This window comes from Thamnophis elegans, chromosome 1 (assembly GCF_009769535.1).
Source record: "Thamnophis elegans isolate rThaEle1 chromosome 1, rThaEle1.pri, whole genome shotgun sequence".
NCBI classification, from domain to species: Eukaryota; Metazoa; Chordata; class Lepidosauria; order Squamata; family Colubridae; genus Thamnophis; species Thamnophis elegans.
In genome coordinates this window covers 51613599-51632570 of record NC_045541.1, presented here as the reverse complement: position 1 = coordinate 51632570, position 18972 = coordinate 51613599, and the positions used below count along the sequence as shown (strand labels likewise).

The window sequence follows — 18972 nt, the reverse complement described above, 5'->3', positions numbered from 1 at the left end:
AATCATCTAATGTGTGACATGAGCTGCAGATCACAGAAGCTCATCTCTTTAACAAATATTGTTAGTCAGAAAAGATGCTATCAGAGTCCAGATTTCATAGGTGGGAAACCAACAAACAAAGATGTCCCAAAGGTCCTCTTTTTTATCAAAAAGCAACTGGACGTTCTTGGTGTTTTCTTTGAAAACATTTCACTTCTCATCCAAGAAGCTTCTTCAGTTTGGAACAAATATACAGCATTTGTACTAAAATAAAAGTCAGTGAAATCCAATTGACTCTGTCTGCTGGAGACAATTGACAAAAGAGGTTACCCTCTTTCTACTACACATTCTGTGCCCTTCAAATATATTCCTGAGGGCTTGAGGAGAAAGGAAAAAAAGGAAATGAAGTTATCATGCTGCATTGGATATCACCAGACTTGTTCCAGACAGTCCTATTCCTTAGAGAGAGAAGAAAATAATAATAATGGACTTGCATTAGTAGAAATAATCAATATAAATATTTCATGAAGATTCTGAAATAATTATTAAATGATACCAACAGTTTATAGCCACCATTCTATGTCATGTAACATCTACTGTTAAGTATTCTGAATAAGGAGTGAAGCTGGTGAATAAAGGCTTCACTCAGGTCCACCATCATGGTGGGAAAAATAGTTCATTCTGATTGCCTAAGCCGGTTGACAGCTCGCTATAAAAAGTGAACTGTCAGACAGGCTCATTGCTGGATTTTACTTGTTGCTAATAAAAGAGTGTTACATCAGCTCTTCCTCTATCTCTTCCATTCAACCCGCTATTCAACATCTACCTAATCAAATCCCGGGGAATAGCATTGTTGAATTCTTGCATTCGGTTTCATAGACCATCTTATTAAAACCACTGCGGGAGAAAGCATTGTTTCAGTCTCTTCTGGTGGTATAAGATACAAACCCAAAGACAGTATTTCTACTATGATACTATTTGGTCAAAGAATGTTACTCTACTACCATTTTGTTGCTATATACTTTATATGGTATCATTTAGGCACACGGCTGTTTAAAAAGGATGGCTATGACAAGCCCTTCATCCCAATGGTTTATGATTAAGGCTGACAATTCTAAAGTTGTGGCCCCTACAGCTACTTCAAATCATACTTCTCTATTTTTAGGCACAGAATGAGCCACAGTTTCCTGTCATTTTGAGGCTGAAAAGAAACAAAAGCTGTAGTGGTTCCCCAACCTTTCTGGCTTGGTGGACTAGTGGGAGGGCAGAAAGGGGATAGTTCTCTGTGTGAGCGGCAGGTGTGCGTGGGAGCGCCCACTGCTTATATAAATAGAGCTTTGTGTGACTGCCTGCTACTCACGCGAATAGAGCTGAATGTGCACACTCACCTGCCACTTATGTGTCCCAGTTCCGAACAGGCCATGGCCTGGTAGTGAGCCAGGACCCGGAGGTCGGGGATCCCCTGGTGTAAGCCTTAAAATAGGCTTAATTCATATAAACATGTAATTTCCCCCCCTCATTCCTGATGGAGAAAATGGTAAATTCCAGTTGAATGTGTGCTGTGGCCTGGGCCACTTGTTGTTCTCATCCTACTAACTGCAGCTCAATTGTCTTGTCAGGGAAATGATGATTTAATAGCTGACCGGCTGCTGTAATGTTGTATACTGTAACAATACTACAATGGTAGCAATGAGTCAGCAGGGTTATTTGACTGCTACCACTTTAAGAGGCTATAATATAAGAGACACACTGTGAGGGTGCATCTCTCTCTTCATATGTGCTTCCATGCTACAGTTGATGATAGATTGTCTGATTTTGCCTAGTACATGTATGTATATATTCCTTGTATATAAACCACTATTTGAAAGACAATCCTCTGTTTACTATTTTGCTCCTGGGTTGTCGCACAATAGTCACACTGCACATTCTGACATTTTTTCTTAAATAGTGGCATGTGTTGATAGAAGAAAATATTTGTCACTGTGACACATAGCCACAACCATCAAAAAGTTACTTATCTCTGATCTAATAGAAAATACTATAACCATGAATACTTGGTAAAATTGCAGTTGGGATGCATGAGGATGATAAAATGCATGTAGAATTCTACATACAGATTTACTTCTCTTCTCTCCAGTGAATATTTATGTTCTGTCCCTTTGTAACACAATAGTCACAAGCATGACTGCTGCTGTATTATCCACTTATTTTTATTCAATGTATTTTACACTTTAAAAAAAATAGAATTATGGAACCACAACTTACCAACTTGTTGTAAATATTTAGCATTTCATTTGATTTAAACAATGAATGTCATTGGTCATCCTGAATGTAAAAGATAGCAACGTATTATAAAGTAGCCAATACGGATGACAATCAGTTGTGCAAGCTAAACTCTCCTAATGCAATAAAAACTTAGCTCTTCCCTCATCATTTCAACCTATCAGACATCTCAAAAGCTACTTTGAAGGACTGATGAACCTCCCCCCCCCCCCCCGCCCTGCCATGCCCATTTTTGAGAGTATATGTAGAAAGGAACAAGACTCCTTCCTATTGTACTCACAATTGGATTTTACTGCATTAACTACTCCTTCTGCGCAGGAATCTGATTTATCATGAAAACTTGTGTTTATGGCAGATGATGTACAATATAGTACAGAATGTAGAATGTAATACAGTGCTTATAGATTGCCAACGTCTGTGCTGATGATGTCTCCCAAATGTGAAAAGTGCAAAACACCAAACTGTTTCTAAAACTGCAGCTCCACAACTTTGAGACTCTCTTAATTGTTAGTATTAAAAACAAAATGTATGAAAATAGCATGGCAGATGGATGAAATATTCATGTGCTTTCAGACTTGTATATGAGGGTATGGAGAATATGGTGGATAATCTGTATTGCTGATGCTAAAGCCAATAAAAATAAGGCCCTCTGAAACATACTTAGATTAATACTTCCGGTTTATTTATTTATTGCTCAGATTAACTGCATTCCCAGGGAAATCAAAACACATGATTAAAAATGTTGTCGAGATTCTCTATAAAACTGAAATGGTGCAAAAGAGCCCAAATACCTGAGTAGTCTCTGACTCAGCCACTTCATCTTATGGTTCAAGTCTACATTATGCATAATGGCATACCTCTATAGAGATTCAGATGATTATCATAGAACACTTAGTATGAATTTGAGTTATCAGAAAAAATATATATGACGAGCACATATGCATGATAGCAATTATGAAGTCCTGTGAGACACATTTCTTCTAATTTATTGCTGTTAATCCTAAATTAACATTGAAATGTTCGATAATGTTTACAACATGAGATTGAGTAATTTTGGTTAATGTGATGGTATATGGGATTTTCTGCAGCTACAGCTAAAGAAAACATTAAATTTCATTCTAGAAAATTTGACTGTAAGGGGGAAAAGCATAGTATTTACCTTTCTTTTTTTTAAAAAAGGAAGTTTATCCTACAGTGCACAGCAACAATGAATTTCTGTATGATATCTTGGTGGGACCCAACTGAATTCAACCGAGTGACTTTATAATTTGTAATTCATGCTGTAATTGCAAATTGGCATATATTTATAAAGGCTCTGTTTAGATGTCTGTGGAGATACTCAATCATCATACCAAAAGGCAACTAGACTTTTGTTGTTGTTTCTTTGAAAATTAACCAACATATCATTTTCTATGCAAGAAGCATCATCAGTTCTAACTGATTCCCACTACTCCTTCCACATTGGTCCATCACTTATTCTCCACAGTCAGTTAGAACTGAAGACGCTTCTAGGATGAGAAATGAAACGTTTTGAAAGGAAAAACTCAAGAAAATCCAGTTGTCTTTTGGACATCTGTGTTTGCGACTGTTACTCTAAACAATCCTTGTTTTGTAACGTTGATTGAAAAAGATAAATCTTCCATACATAAAATATACAGTTTTTGAAATTCTATCTTACAATTTTTCAAAAACTAAACAAGAAGAAATGATCAACATCATTTGTAACTTCATTGCTTACGAAAAAGAGCTAAAATATTAACATTACTATTAAATGCACGATGTTGTTAAATATTATTAAGACTACTTGTAAGAAAACATACAAAATAAGATACTTTTAAAAATATTAATATAACAATGAAAAAGACGCAAGCTAAGCTGTGAAATATAGTTAGGCATCTAAAGCTTGGCCATACTAGCCCTTAACTAAATGTTTAAACTCAGTCTTTCTATGAATCAAAATATTAATTTATATAAACACAGTGAATATTGATATCAATGAAAGATTAAAATTTAGATCATTTTTGTCACCATGATTTCCACTGAGCAACCATCTTTTGCTGGAAGTCAGTTCCTGGAGAATATACATGCTGCAGTGCAAAATATAGCAACTGTGTATGTTGTTATGGGATCACCACCATTTGTCAGCTGTGACCAGGGGGGCATTTGCCCAGGTTCGCCTGGTACGCCAGTTGCGGCCCTACCTGAACCGGGAGGCTCTCACAACAGTCACTCGAGCCCTTGTGATCTCTAGGCTGGAATACTGCAATGTGCTCTACATGGGGCTGCCCTTGAAGAGCATCCGGCGACTTCAGCTAGTCCAGAACGCAGCCGTGCGAGTGATTATGGGCGCACCGCGGTTCGCCCACATAACACCGATCCTCCGTGAGCTGCGCTGGCTACCTGTTGATCTCCGGGTGCGCTTCAAGGTGCTACTCACCATTCATAAAGCCCTTCATGGTAGTGGATCTGACTATTTGAGAGACCGCCTTCTGCCAATTACCCCCCTTCGTCCCATCAGATCGCATAGAGTAGGCCTCCTTCGAATTCCATCCGCCAGTCAGTGCCGACTGGCGACTAAGCGGAGGAGAGCCTTCTCGGTTGCAGCTCCGACGCTTTGGAACGATCTCCCCATGGAGATTCGCACCCTCACCACCATCCAGACCTTCCGCAAAGCCCTCAAGATCTGGCTATCCCGTCAGGCCTGGGGATAAGATCCCAATCTCGCCCCGCCCGAATGTTGAATGAATGTTGTGTTTTACTGATTATTTTTTCTTTATTCACATTTCTTTTGTGTCCTGTCTCACACTCCCCCTCCTATGAAATGTAAGCCGCCCTGAGTCCCCTTAGGGAAAAGGGGGGCCTATAAATGTTAATAAAACAATTAAAAAAAACATACTCTATGCCTAATAAAGAGAGGCTTAAGCTGTATGGGGAGACAGCAGCATTTCATACTTCCTCCTGAATTAACACTGAAAACCATGTTCAGGAAATTTAACTTCTCCAGATTGCAGGAACCTCCATGTCCCAGAAACATAAAGTTTTATTTTTCCTCTAAAACAGTTAAACTGAAAGAGATAAACTTTATTTTGGTCATTGACCAACAAAAGTACATTCAATAAAACAAAACAATTCAGAACTATCCCCTAACAAGAAGAACTATTAGTAACCATTTGTGGGTGAAGTTTACACATAATGCAGCAGTTTTTGCTACTTTTAGAGCTAAATTTATTTAGATGGCTCAACAAATACTGTAGTTATCAGAGAGTCTGATAAATATAAAGTTGAAGGGAGGATATCACACTAAGCAAGAGTCAGGGCTTCTAGTTTTAGTAACTTTTCTAAATCTAAATACTTCTAATTGCATAAAATGTGCCACAGGTACTACTATGCACCTCCTGTAGTCAACGGTAAGATTTGAAAGCCAATTTAGAACAGCCTGGTGGTCTGTGTCTGTATTCATCATTTCAACACAGCAGGAAGAGCACAGCAGATAGGAGAGAGATCTAGGAAACCTGATTTTATCATCAGGGATCGCTTCCAAACAGACGGAAATCTGCCCTCCAAAGACAGATGAACAGAGAGAAAATGATAGTTTTAGCCAGTCATTTAGTATAGATATCTATGGTCCAGCCTCTACTATACAGTGACTAAGATGAGACACCTGGATTTGATCTTCAAAATTTAGTTTCAATTTGCTTAGTGGGCTAAACCCCAACTGTTCACTATTGAGCATCTGTTCAGTGTTTTTGCTATAAATAATATAGAACTCTTTTTTCGTTTACAAGACTATAAGGGCAAATGCATTCCTTTGAGCATTTCGGGCAATATAGGAATATGAAAACCCATCCCCAGATACTAAAGAATTATTTACCTACTTAATTGCCTGTTTGTGCACTAGACATGCTCTCCTAGCAAAAATCAGGATTTTGATCATTTGATAATTTTCAATTTATCCTCTTGAAGAATTATGTAAGAACCTTCAATGTTCTTCTAAGACCTATATTAGTCCTAAACAATATAACCACATAGGAACACAGTGGCTCATGATGTTAGGACACTGGGCTGATAATTGGCAGTTCTGCATTGAAGACCTGGTTGCCACCATGGGCGAGAGTCAGCTCCCATCACACACTCTAGGTCCTGGTGATGCAGCAGTTTGAAAGTGGGCAACTGCAAGTAGATGGGTACCACCTCAGTGGGTAATGAAAGATGTTCCCAACTATGTGTCCTCCAGGCAACAGTGGTGCCACTGAAACCTATATTAGTCCTAAATAATATAACCACATAGGTACACAGTGGCTCATGAAGTTAGAACAATGGACTGACAATTGGAAGTTCTGCGTTGAAGACCCAGTTGCCACCATGGGTAAGAGTCAGCTCCCATCACACACTTTAGCTCCTGGTGATGCAGCAGTTTGAAAATGGGTGACTGCAAGTAAAGAGATGGGCACTACCTCAGTGAGCAACGAAAGATACTCCCAACTAGACGTCCTCCAGCCAAAAGTGATGCCACTGGCTGATCCTTTCAGCGCTTCGGTGCTCCCGACATGGAAGTAGCGTATATAATTACATCACCTGTATACATTATAATAGATTTCTCATTCCATTTAGGAGGATGAAAGTCCAAATTGGCTAGGTAATCTGCCAAGTCATTTATGTAAACGATTAAGGGGCTAATATACATCCCTGTTTAACTCTCTTTTTTCGTTGGTAGAATGGATGTTAAATTGCCTTGGGGAAATAGCTGGTTTATGGCATGACACTGCTTTTATCCCACCCTCCTCTTGACCTCACCCACACATTCTTTGGCATGGCGGTAACATTTGTCTTCAGCTTTGCACCCTCATCAAGAATTAGAATAAGGTAAGAGACATTGAACAATTGAGGAAGCTTCCAGCTTCTCCCACAAATTATCAGAAAATTCTGACTTAATAATATCCCTGTATAAATGTACTATATTGGCTGTCATGAGTATTTGTTTTAGAGAGGTGCAACCTGCATGATTTCAATGCTGCTTGTAAGAGAGTAAGGATGATTAAACTTATTGCCTGCACATATATTCGATTCAAACCATTTTATCCCTTATGCCAAATAACCTAGTTTCATATAAGCTACAGTTATTACAATGTACCTGAAAACAATTTCTAGCATTTAAAAAAAATGAAAATGTTCATAATGATGGGGCAGTGAAGCATTAATGCCCCATTTCAGAATCCTTAAGCATTTTCTTTAAAATAATATTTGTAAAGGAAAATATTTCACATTTTGATTTTTGAGTAAAATATTTTTATACTAACTCTCTATTCCTACTAGTAGTTCTGGCCAAATTATCAGGAAGTACTTGCTGTTGGATTCTACTTACAGAGTTCATTATAGTCTGCTACTATTGGATGGAATTGACTGGAAATACAATACAAGGTTTGGCTGTAATACAACCTTAATCTGAGCTCAGAGGAAGATTAATGGAAAAAAGAGCAAAACAGTATTTGTCTATAATATCTATCCAGTTCTAAGAGTAACAAGTTTTTTTATTTCTTTAGTTGCTGTATTTAAGGAATCATATTTTTAAAAATATGCATATTATTTTATTTGTTAAAGCACAAAGAAAAAAGAAAAGGCAAACATAGATGAAGCAAAAACTAAAAACATGACATCATTAGGAGTGAATTACATGAATGAAATGATTCTAGTGATAAGAGGGGGGGGAGGGAAACTATCAGTGCCTGAAAATGTGGCACTTTCTTCAAGAATTGCACAATATATGTTTTGGAAAATTGAATTATTATACAAGAGTGCTCACTAGTATTTTTTTTTTGTTTCTTATAACCACCTTCATTTTTCCAATAAAGCAACCTATCATATGTGCACAATCACCACAGAAACATCACAAAATTCCTGATATTCCAGGAATCCTGCATCACCCAATTTATTTCAAATACAAAATAATTACACAAATTTATAGATTCAAGGTTTATACAAAATGGTCTGTTATTATTTATACATATTTTTAAATTCAAACTGGGAATTTAATTGGTTTTGATGAAATCATAAGTAACAGTAAAACAGATCTGTTATTGTATGCTAATACTGTGTTAACATTAAAATAGATACTCATTGATTATTAGAGGGGATTTTATGAATTGAAAGTTAAAGGATACATATGATTTCAGGAAAACAAATACTGTATCAGAAAATGCATTCCAGTAGAATTCTGTTCTTTTCTTGAGTCCGAGCATAGAATGCTTTAATGGGCTGTACAATAAAACTTTATGTTTTCTTCCAATATTATCCTATTTCTGGACCCATTTATAGATCACACAGCATGGTTCACTGAGTGCCCTCTAAAATTAAAGTTGGATTTATTTGAATACCAGGATTCTTTTCTCAACACTGTTAAAATAAAGACAAAACTACACAAACAAAATCCAGTATAGTTTCCAACAACAAAATTTTCCCAAATACTGTTGCAAAAATTCCTTCTACTGAAATGATTTGCTACAATAATAAAAAGCATACATTACATATAAAAAGATACCAGTGTACTAAAAGTGACAGAAGTGAACTAGCAAATCCTTCAAAGCACATATTATATAAATGACTAGCATTTAAAAACATTTCCTCCTATAAAATGTAGGTCATTTACATTTATAAATCTTTTCCCCCACTGAAACAAGTTTTCAACTAATGCTGTTATTCAATTTTGTACAGCTTGAAACCACAGTTCAAACTTAGTTTCTGTTTGACTTTTTGATTTCTTTCACTTGAATTAAATAAAGCTCATCTCATCAGCTGATAATTCCTATAGCAAAAAGCAATTTTATAAAAATAAACTATGACTCAATGCTCAACTGCAGTGTATAATATGAACAGAACTATTTCCTTATATTGCACAAATCTGATTTATAGAGATGCATATTCATGTTTTCAATCGGCACAGAAATGGTGTGGGAGAAAAGTCTTTTCTTCCTTCCAGGACACTGACATTGGGGTAGTCTTCATCCTCTTACAGAAGTGCAATTGAGCCATTAGTTTCATAATGAATGTGTGTGGTAGGTGCAATACAGATCTAAACTCTGTTCTTCCTGCAACTCCAATTGTGCTGTGTAAACAACATTATGCTTCAAACAGAACAAAATGTTGGATTTATTGATTAAAACATTAACTTAAACAAAACTATTGAATTCCCCAAACAGTTTTTGGAACTATCCTTATGCTACTTGTACAGTTAGCATGGTTAGGCATTATTGCTTACATACAGTACATCATATGCCTTCTGATATAAAGCAGTACTATGATCTGTTTATATACAAGGTTCTTTTTTTTCCTTTTTAGTTTAAAAACAAGCTGTAAAAACATTACATACTTTACAGACAATACAAATTCCCACATTGGTACTCAAGTCTAACAAATGGAATGCATAACATTAATAAAACATCATAAAGGAAGACTGACAGTAAGTCCTTGATTGTCAAGACACATTTATATTTTATATATAAACTCTTAACTGTGCAGAATCAAAAGATTCAATCATAGGTACATCCTTATTTAATAACTCATATTTACAGAACAATATTGCATAAAAAAATAAAATAAACATTTACATATTTCTATTTTCCATGTACTGGGGTAAAAGAATGCAAGAAACAACTCTGAGAACATTGCTTGCTTCAATTTGTGTCTACTACCAAAAGAACTCTCTCTTTCTCTCTCTCTCTCTTTTATTATTGAAAAGAAAAACAATGATTTCTATATGTATAGCAAAACCAATTAGAAAACTTCCCTGAAACAAATTAATTGAAAAATAATGGAAGCTAAATTTAACATAATGTTGTTTTTCATTCATTGTAATACTTCCTCAGGACATCCTCCCTGCACGCAAAAAGAATAGTTATAAGTCCTGCATACCTAAAAACATGCATGAACAGAAATGAAAAGCATTTCAAAAAGTTGCAAGGCTTCTGTTGAGCAGAATTTAAAAAATATAAACATAGTTTTTATTAATAATTTCAACAATTGGAAAAATTACATGAGGTTTTACCAAATGAAATACCCAGATCACAAACACATTTCTGTTTTCTAAATTTTTGAACTATATTCTAATATCTATATCTCCCTGCAACTTGAGTAAGAATTTCTACCCGACAAAATTTTAGGCTGCAAATTTACAAATACAAAGCAAGTTAATACTGAAATATTCAAGCAGGCTAATCTTGGATCCACTCTGGATCTTCTTCAAATTTTCATGAAACATATTACACACATCATTAAAAATCTGAGGAAACATATGTTTATATATATATAAACATATAAACATATATGTTGTATGTATCCAAGTGGATCTATTTCTGAAGATAATCCCAAAACTATGGAAATAAAATCCAAAAGCTATCATTAAATTAATTAATTAATTAATTAATTCACACTATTGATTTGAATTCCCCTTTTAAAATCACAAAATAAATAAGGGAAAAAAGCAAGCATATGACATTATACTGTATTTCATTCATTTTGTCCAGAGTTTCTTTGTTTGCAGCACTTACACAAATTCTCTGCCATATGCTTGGCTAAAGTTACAGTCATAGTTTCAGCTCTACTACATGACTTTACACCACTCAAGAGAAACAAGGGAAAAACAAGCTTGGGAATTATCAGATATTCCACAGAAATTACAAAAACATTTTAGGTTTCAACAAATTACTTGTTCTCTTGAAATATTGTGGCAACCTGCTTTACCTTGGAATCTATATTAAAAGTTTTAGACCAATTTCAGAAAATGCAAAAAAGGTGAGCTAACGTAAATGAAAAACAAATCTTTCTAACTGTTCTTCAAACATGCAGTGCACTGCAGTTCATCACATTTCTCTTTAAATAAATCATTCTTGGTAAATTAATCAGCCTGAGTCATTGAGCCCCCAAAATGATACGGTAGCTATTTCAGCTCTAAATCAAAAACCAAGTCCTTCATTTACATTTTTTTTTAAAGAAAGACTCTGAGATTCAGCATGTATCCAAATCTGATCTACTGAAGACTGAGACAATAAGAATTTTAAAAATTAAGCAGTATACTTCCATTAAAAGCTGACACCAAAGGGTAGTCAACCTTATTGTAAATATACTGTTGAATTTAACAGGATTTTTGGACCTCAGCTATAAGGTCCAAGCTAAATCAAATGAAATAAAGCTTTATTCTAGCAAAATATAGTTTTAGTAGTACTATCTCACAATGTACTGTGGGTATGAAATAGACCTGTTAAATTATTTCACCCTAGTTAATTTAGAAAGCTGCTTTTAGGTAAAAAGTAATTTGGGATCTTACATTATTTTTATACAAACACCAAAGTTAACGCTTCTATTCATACATGAGGTATTTCATGTATAATCCTTCTATGCCATTTTGGGGTTAAACATTTCTTGCTAAAGCACCCCTTCTCCAATTAGGGAATGCTGCAGATTTAAGGATGTTATGGAGTAATTTCCCTCAATGCATCTCAAGAAGCCATCATAATCAAGCACTCTGATGTTTGTAGCCATGCACATGAGACACTTTGGATGTCTGCTAGAGTTCATTCTCTGCCTCCTTTACAATATTCATTTATTCATATTGGGTATGTTCATATGAAGTAAACACCTATAGTTTCTTAAAGACCCTGGCTGCAAACATCTTGGGTTCTTCTTGGCTATCCGCAAATGGTTTTTTTAGCTTTTTATTCCAGCTGCTGAACATGTCTACATTGTTTTAATTGCCAATCTTGCTTATTACTTCACTAGAACATAATCTATGATTATGTGAACTAAATAAATAGGAGAACACTGAGATATCGTGCTGGAAATGCTTAGTTAAAATTAACATGTTATTGGGGCAGAGATACAACTAGCAAATGGGGAAAAAAGGAAGATTAATTCTTTAGAAGTATTTGTGTATAACTGCATCATTATTGGGATTGTTTAATCAGGTATTTAAATTTGTAGGCGTTGTGTAGAGGAAAATGGGGTGCATTCGCTTAATTGTGACTGAAAGAAATGCATGATGAATATTGAGAATATGAATCTACAAAGATTCACAAATAGATTTAAAGAGATTACCTTACCATCCAGAACTCTCAGGTAAATATTATGATGGCCTTGATTTTCTACTGAAGAAGTAGGAGGAGGAAAACTGCCAATGGGATAGGAAGCTATGTTTAAACAAAAATCACAATTACTCTGGATTTTTTTTCTTAACCAAATTTTTAGGTTTTTTGAGAGACAATAGCAAGGAATTTATTTTAAAATAATGTGCCCTCTTCTTACCTATCTGAATTATTTTTATTTGGGAAAGAGAAACACACAGCCTTTCAGTAATATTACCTAAAGTTTTCTATTAATGGATACATTGATTAGAATTCATGAAAAGAATAAAATATGTTTCTATTATAATCTGAAATAAAAAATCATCTTTTCAGTTTTAAAAAGTTTTAAATTCTCCCAATATTTTATGTTAAGTAAAACCATGCCATTTTAAAAAGTGTATATAGAATTGTTGCAGCACACTGTTTAACTAAGGACAATTTTACAGTGAAAATGGGAAAGGGATAAAATTTACACTTTATTATGTATGAAATATATTAAAATAGGGACTGTATAGCTTTCTGTCACTGACACTGTTCACCAGCCCTCACTGGCAAAACTTCACTAAAATTGCTCATCCATATTAAGAGGTGTGCCAAGGATAACTGCTTTAGAGAAAGTTTACAGTATCTAACAAGTTGAAGTGCAGAAGGTTTCTGGGTAAGCAAATCTAATTTGTGGATATTAAGGCATCCCCTTTATTTTCACTGTTAATTTTTTTTAAAAAAAATCTACAATGTAAGGTGAAAATAATGCTGGATAATGAGCCTAAATCTCAAAAATAGTTTTGAATTTTTTTTTAAAAGGAGAAATATGAGGAAGGATCTAAGTGCTCTAATGTTAATTATTGCAAATTTGTAAGATGAATTACAGTTAAATTGTAAATCCTGAAGTTTTATCATTTATATAACATTACAAAACTGGGAACATAGACTGCAAAGCATTTAGCTAAAATCTAACCATCTCATTAACTATCATCATTGGTAAAATTAATTACAAACTAAATGCATGAATAATAGGGACTTAGCTTTTAAATAACTTTTAATTAATCAAACACTTAAATAGGAAAATGTGTCTAGCAAACATCATTATTTTCATTAAAGTGTATTAAAGGAAACCAATAAAAGGGTGATTATGTGGATTTAACAGATATTTTTTTAAAATAAGACCCCCACCCCCTAATGCTTTGTAGCTTCTAGCTACAATCTCCTGACATTTAAACTTTTGGATTTGTACAGCTTATTTATATTCCCTGATGAAGTGCAATAACTAGACTAATTAGGAAATGCAGTATGAATAATTTCATAATGATCATTCTCTCGCAAATAATCAAAGTTAACCAAACTAGGAATTTATTAAGGGAGAGATATCTTAACTGGATTATTATTTTTTTTGGTTTGCTTCATTTTTTAAAATCAATCTCAACACAGCAAATTCCTGATCTCAAAAAAAGGAAACAGACACCTGCCTTTTCAGTGGGCATCCACTTATAAGGCAATTCAAAAAGAATGACAATTAATTTTTAAAAAGTAATTATTAATATGCTGTACCAGCTTACTTTTTCATTATAACACAAGGCCTTCAATCTGTATAGAAGCCATTTTATACAGAAGACACTCGTTCTCAACAGACCTGTGGTAAAGTGCCAATGTTATTTCTACAGGTTTTCTTAGCCAAATGTTTGGCCTGTGGTTGCATCAGGTGATGAGTTCATCCCTGCCCGAGCATCATTTACATTCACCAAAGGAAATTCTGGGAAATCAGCATTTGCCCCCGGTCCCCGCAGGTTCACTTGTCCATTAGCAGTATTAAACTGAGATGATAATCCAGCTCTCGTTCCATGATACTGAGCCCTGAAGGGTTGCTCAAATGAGCCTATCTGATACGCTTGATGGACAGGCTGTGCCTCTGCCTTCTTCTGAGAGGTCACTTGTTCCAAGAAGTCCTGGGTGGAGGAGGTTGAAGAGTGATTGGGCTCATCACCTGAAAAGGGAAAAGAGTGCTGGGAATCGCCAACTATAAGTCCAAAGTGAGACTTGTCTGGAGTTGTTCTCAGGGGAGAGTTCATTCCTGATCGGAAACTGTTAACAGGTATAGATGCATAGACCTGTTTGTCAATAGCAGAGAATGCTGGTTGCCCCGTAAGAGTCTGGTTGTCGTTCACAAAATTAAGGCTTGAGTTATTCAAATAGGCATCATTTTGACTCGTCCTGTCCAAAGCTTGCTGCAAAAACTTGGAATATTCCTGTAACATACTGGCTTTATCAGAGGAGGAGCCTTGAGAACTTGTTCCAACATTTTCCGCTTGCGTAACCTCTGAGACTTCAGAAGAATTTATGGATATGCTGGAAGTCACTTCAGTATCAGCCACATTGAAAGCAATTTCATGCTGGCCATTGGCTTTATGGGAATAATGGTCTAAAAGAGTCTGAAGTACCTCATCTGGAATGACACTTTTGTCATGGTTTCCTTTAATCTCCACATTCAGTGCCGATGTGTCCAATATCGACGCTGTGCTACCTTCATCTATCACGCTTGCAACAGCTGCTTGGGTGACCGACGGCTGTGAAGCAATAGTGCCAACATTCAAAGCATATTCTCTGCTGTTACTATTAGCCGCTTGGAGATACCGCCTCTTCTTTAAAAACTGCATTGCATCGTCATAGTTTGTGCTGCTGTGGACGGGTTTACTGGGACCTTCCTGTAAAGAATCAACTTGGTCAATATCAGCGTTGCCTTCAGCATCCAGTAAGCCTTGTTTATCCACAAGATCGAAGGCGTATTTTGAAACCTTGCTGTCTTCATAAGAAGCTAGGGATGAAATGGTCTGACTCTGCTCTAGTGGCTGCTTGAGGGTTCTCTTACTGTTAACTTTTTTGAGCACTAGTTTAGGTGGGTGTATTTCTCCAGAATTTGCTTCCTGTAAATGGCCTCCAGTGACAGAAGAATGGGGCATCTCAACTGCGTATTCCGCCACCATATATTCATCCTTTATTTTAGTACTGCCAGCATACAATGGCAAGAAATCATTCTTATCTTTCTTATGTTCAGATTTGTCTGTCCCAGTTTCTTTATCCATCCCAGAAGATTTCAATTTCTCAGTTTTTTGCCTCTTCTTTTTTGGCAAAGAACAGTCTTTCAAAGATATAGGGAAGCCTTGATCATCATCAGGAGCCAAAAGGCCAACTTTGGTGGCACTTCTATTGGGTTTCTTGTCACGGTTTTCATGGCACATGCGTTTGTGTTTCAGTACACGATCAGTCCTTGAGAAGAACTACAGGGAACATGTTTGGATTAGAGAAGGAAAAAGAAACAAGCTTTTGGCCAATTTATTTTTTGACATGGGGAAGTCTTCATAAGTCATTTTGCTAACCTGATAATTTTAAAAACTCCAGAAAGGAATTACAGACAAATTACAGTGTGAAACCCCACATGTCAAAAGATATGGCTCAGAATTTATGTTAAAACAATTTAAGTTATTACAAAATCCAACCCTTTAATTCGGTTTAACAATACTGATTTGTCTCAGCTTCTCTGCTCTCGTTTTTTCTGCAGCTAAAAACATGGCTCCTTAAGGGTTTATGTTTTTCCTTGTTGAATGATCATTCAACCAGATTCAAGTAAAGGTTCTGAAAAATTAAATTTACAAATAACATAATAATAAATGTGCTCCCCTTCCAAAAGACACACGTTAACATCACCTACTATAATACAGATTGTCCTTGCTTACCAATGGTAATTGGGACTGGGAACTCTGTCACTAAGCAGCACATTCAGAAGAGATGACATGTGGCCACGCCTATTTACAATGGCAATTCCATGCCATTGCAGTGTCCCATGATTGCCATTTGAAATTTCCCAACAGCTTCCTCATTGATTTTGCTTGTGGAAAGCTGGCAATGAAGGTCACAAATGTTACATGACCACCAGATATTGTAATTGCCACAACTACAAGAATCCCTTTTAAATATCCCACATTCAGCAGTATTACATTTTTGAACAGTCAGTGAATGGATACTAAACAAGGACTACTACCTGTATAAGTTCATCATTTTGCTTATATTTATTTCCCTGATATACAATATGGAGATGAATTACATGAAGTCATATTAATCAAATAGTTCTAACAATATTCACTGTATCTTTCTTTTGTCTTTCTTTAATTACCTGGAAGCAATATTCACACTGGTAAGGCTTCTCTCCGCTATGAGTTCTCTTATGTCTTTCCATGTGATACTTCTGTATGAATCTCATGCCACATTCATCACATCGAAATGGTTTCTCACCTAAGAATAAAAATAGAAAGTATTGTTAAATAAATGAGAAAGTGTTGTTAAATAAATGAGAAATAAGATATACGTATGTTTCCATGCTAACATGCAGTAATTTTTACTGTCAAATACAAGTAAGATACCACCACAAAACTTGACAAGAAAATGCCATAATATTCAGAACATACAATCTGGAATGAAAACCAGCATTGAATATATATAGTGAATATATATATCTTCACTCAGGTGTCTCAGAACTAGAAATGTAAAACAAGTAGATGTGTATTCTCTCCTAAAAGGTTTTTGACATTAAAAGCTATGTGATGGTTAGGGGTGGGTGGGTGGTATATTTCTTTACCATCTAGCAATTTAAAAATAGTAAAACGTTTGTACAAAAATTGTTTTCTGACTTTTGTAAAGAGATCAAGTAACTGTACTAGCTTTGAATATACTGTAGTCATTTGTTAACTAATTAAATATCCCAATTCTACATTTATTTAGTTAGTCAATATAGAAAGAAAGTAAATTCCTCGGACAAATGTTGTACGGTATCTTTAGTATAATTTTAGATTAATCAAAATTATCTTTGAACTTTCTTTAAACTACTCCTGAAGAAAAAAAGTAATTCCATACCAAATCAAGAAAACCTAGACCTTGAGGGTTGTAGAAATATAATGGATTTTCTTGAAAATGTACACAAACATAAAAACTATAACTATAGTTTTTAAATCCTTTTTTAAAAATAACTTTCTGGGATCTACATTCCAACTCCTCAAATATATGCTAAAAATTATCTTTTCCCATAAAACACACCCTTATTTGTTTTGTCTGAAAATGAGATGTGCACCATTCACAACAGTTAATAAGGTCTAGTTAATTTCAATTCTTTAAACAGTGACAATGGCTCTGTATTTTCAAAACTACCACAACTGATAACCAAACATTTAAGTGAAAAAACAGTTTTTCATAAATGTATTTTTGATTATCTGCTATCTGCTTGTCAAATCTGATCTCTAAGTGTACTTTACTCTCTATTTTTCACAGAGCTAACAGCTCTCAATCAAAAAATTCTTAATGAAAAAAAATGTACTAACTGTAATTTTCTTCTAGTTTCAAGTTCTAATCTGATATTGGAAATATCTTTAAAATTATATATTTATGTATACAGGTATCCTCGACTTACGTTAGTTCATTTAGTGACCATTTGAAGTTACAACAGCACTGAAAAAAGTGACTTATGACTGTTTTTCACACTTAAAACCATTGCAGCACCTCCATAGTCATGTGATCAAAATTCAGATTGCTTTGCAATTGACTCATATTTATGACAGTTGCCGTATCCTGGGATCAAAGTCAATGGGGAAGCCAGATTCACTTAACAACTGTTACTAACTTAACTTAACTTACTACTAACTGCAGTGATTCAGTTAACAACTGTTGTAAGGAAGGTCATAAAATGGGGCAAAATTCACTTAACAAATGTTTTGGGCTCTATTGAGGTTGTAAGTCGAGGACTATCTGCATTAGCATTTAGTCTAATACTGCTTCTAATAACCGAAAGTGCACAATAAATGTAATATATGATAAGCTGTAAAATAAACCACAATTCAAAATCTTCACTGACAACCTGTCACAATGCAAAGAAAGAGATTGCTATTCAACTCGAGGCATAAAGGACTTAGCTCAAATTATCCTAATGAACATATTATAGAAGGACCTAGTTCTCTGGAGAAGGCTCTGAGGCAGAGAAATGTGGAAGGAAAGAGAAGAGGGTGACTGGCAGCAAGGTGGATGGACTCAGGTACAGTGCTGAGGAGTATGCTGTTGAAAGAGTTGAGTCTATATTGATCAGGTGAAAGAAAGATCATCATGGAGAAAATCTATGCAGTCACTAGGAATGGAAAATGACTTGATGGCACATATTCAAACATAATTCATAGACCAGAAGAAATAAAATATTTGTTTGAGTATGAAAGCCTAAGGTGAATCATTATTTAACTTTAAAAATAGTGAAGAAAACCTTTGAAACCAAGATTTTGCTTTCAAAGGTTTTTATATCTTCACTCTTATATTCAACTCAGGGAGGGGAAGAAAACATTTTGTGGAAAAGATGGACTATTCCATGGTAGGATTTGGAGGACAAATCACATTATTTGAAATAAGAAACGGGGGGAAAAGTGCGGGTTTTCTCTAGAATTTTTCAGAAGGCAAATTCTGCTTCATGCAAGTGGTTACATGCTGTTATGAGCTTTTTAAAAACAAATGATCACTGCAGCATATTATACGAATCGGATTATAGTCCTAGATAAAAATCTTATCTGTACATCAGTTA

The 18972-nt window shown here is 35.2% G+C and overlaps 1 protein-coding gene across 4 annotated transcripts in view; it reads right to left on the bottom strand.

Moving 5' to 3' along the window:
* Positions 1-9006: 9006 nt before the first annotated feature.
* ZNF148 (zinc finger protein 148) overlaps positions 9007-18972 on the bottom strand; it is a 46458-nt gene continuing 36492 nt past the window's right edge. For all 4 annotated transcript variants that reach the window (XM_032215879.1, XM_032215870.1, XM_032215856.1 and 1 more), the window contains 2 exons: positions 16537-16655; positions 9007-15643 (listed from right to left, as the gene is read on the bottom strand). In XM_032215879.1, the coding sequence (XP_032071770.1) occupies positions 14039-15643; positions 16537-16655 (1724 nt within the window). In that variant the 3' untranslated portion in view covers positions 9007-14038. The remainder of the gene's footprint in view (positions 15644-16536; positions 16656-18972) is intronic.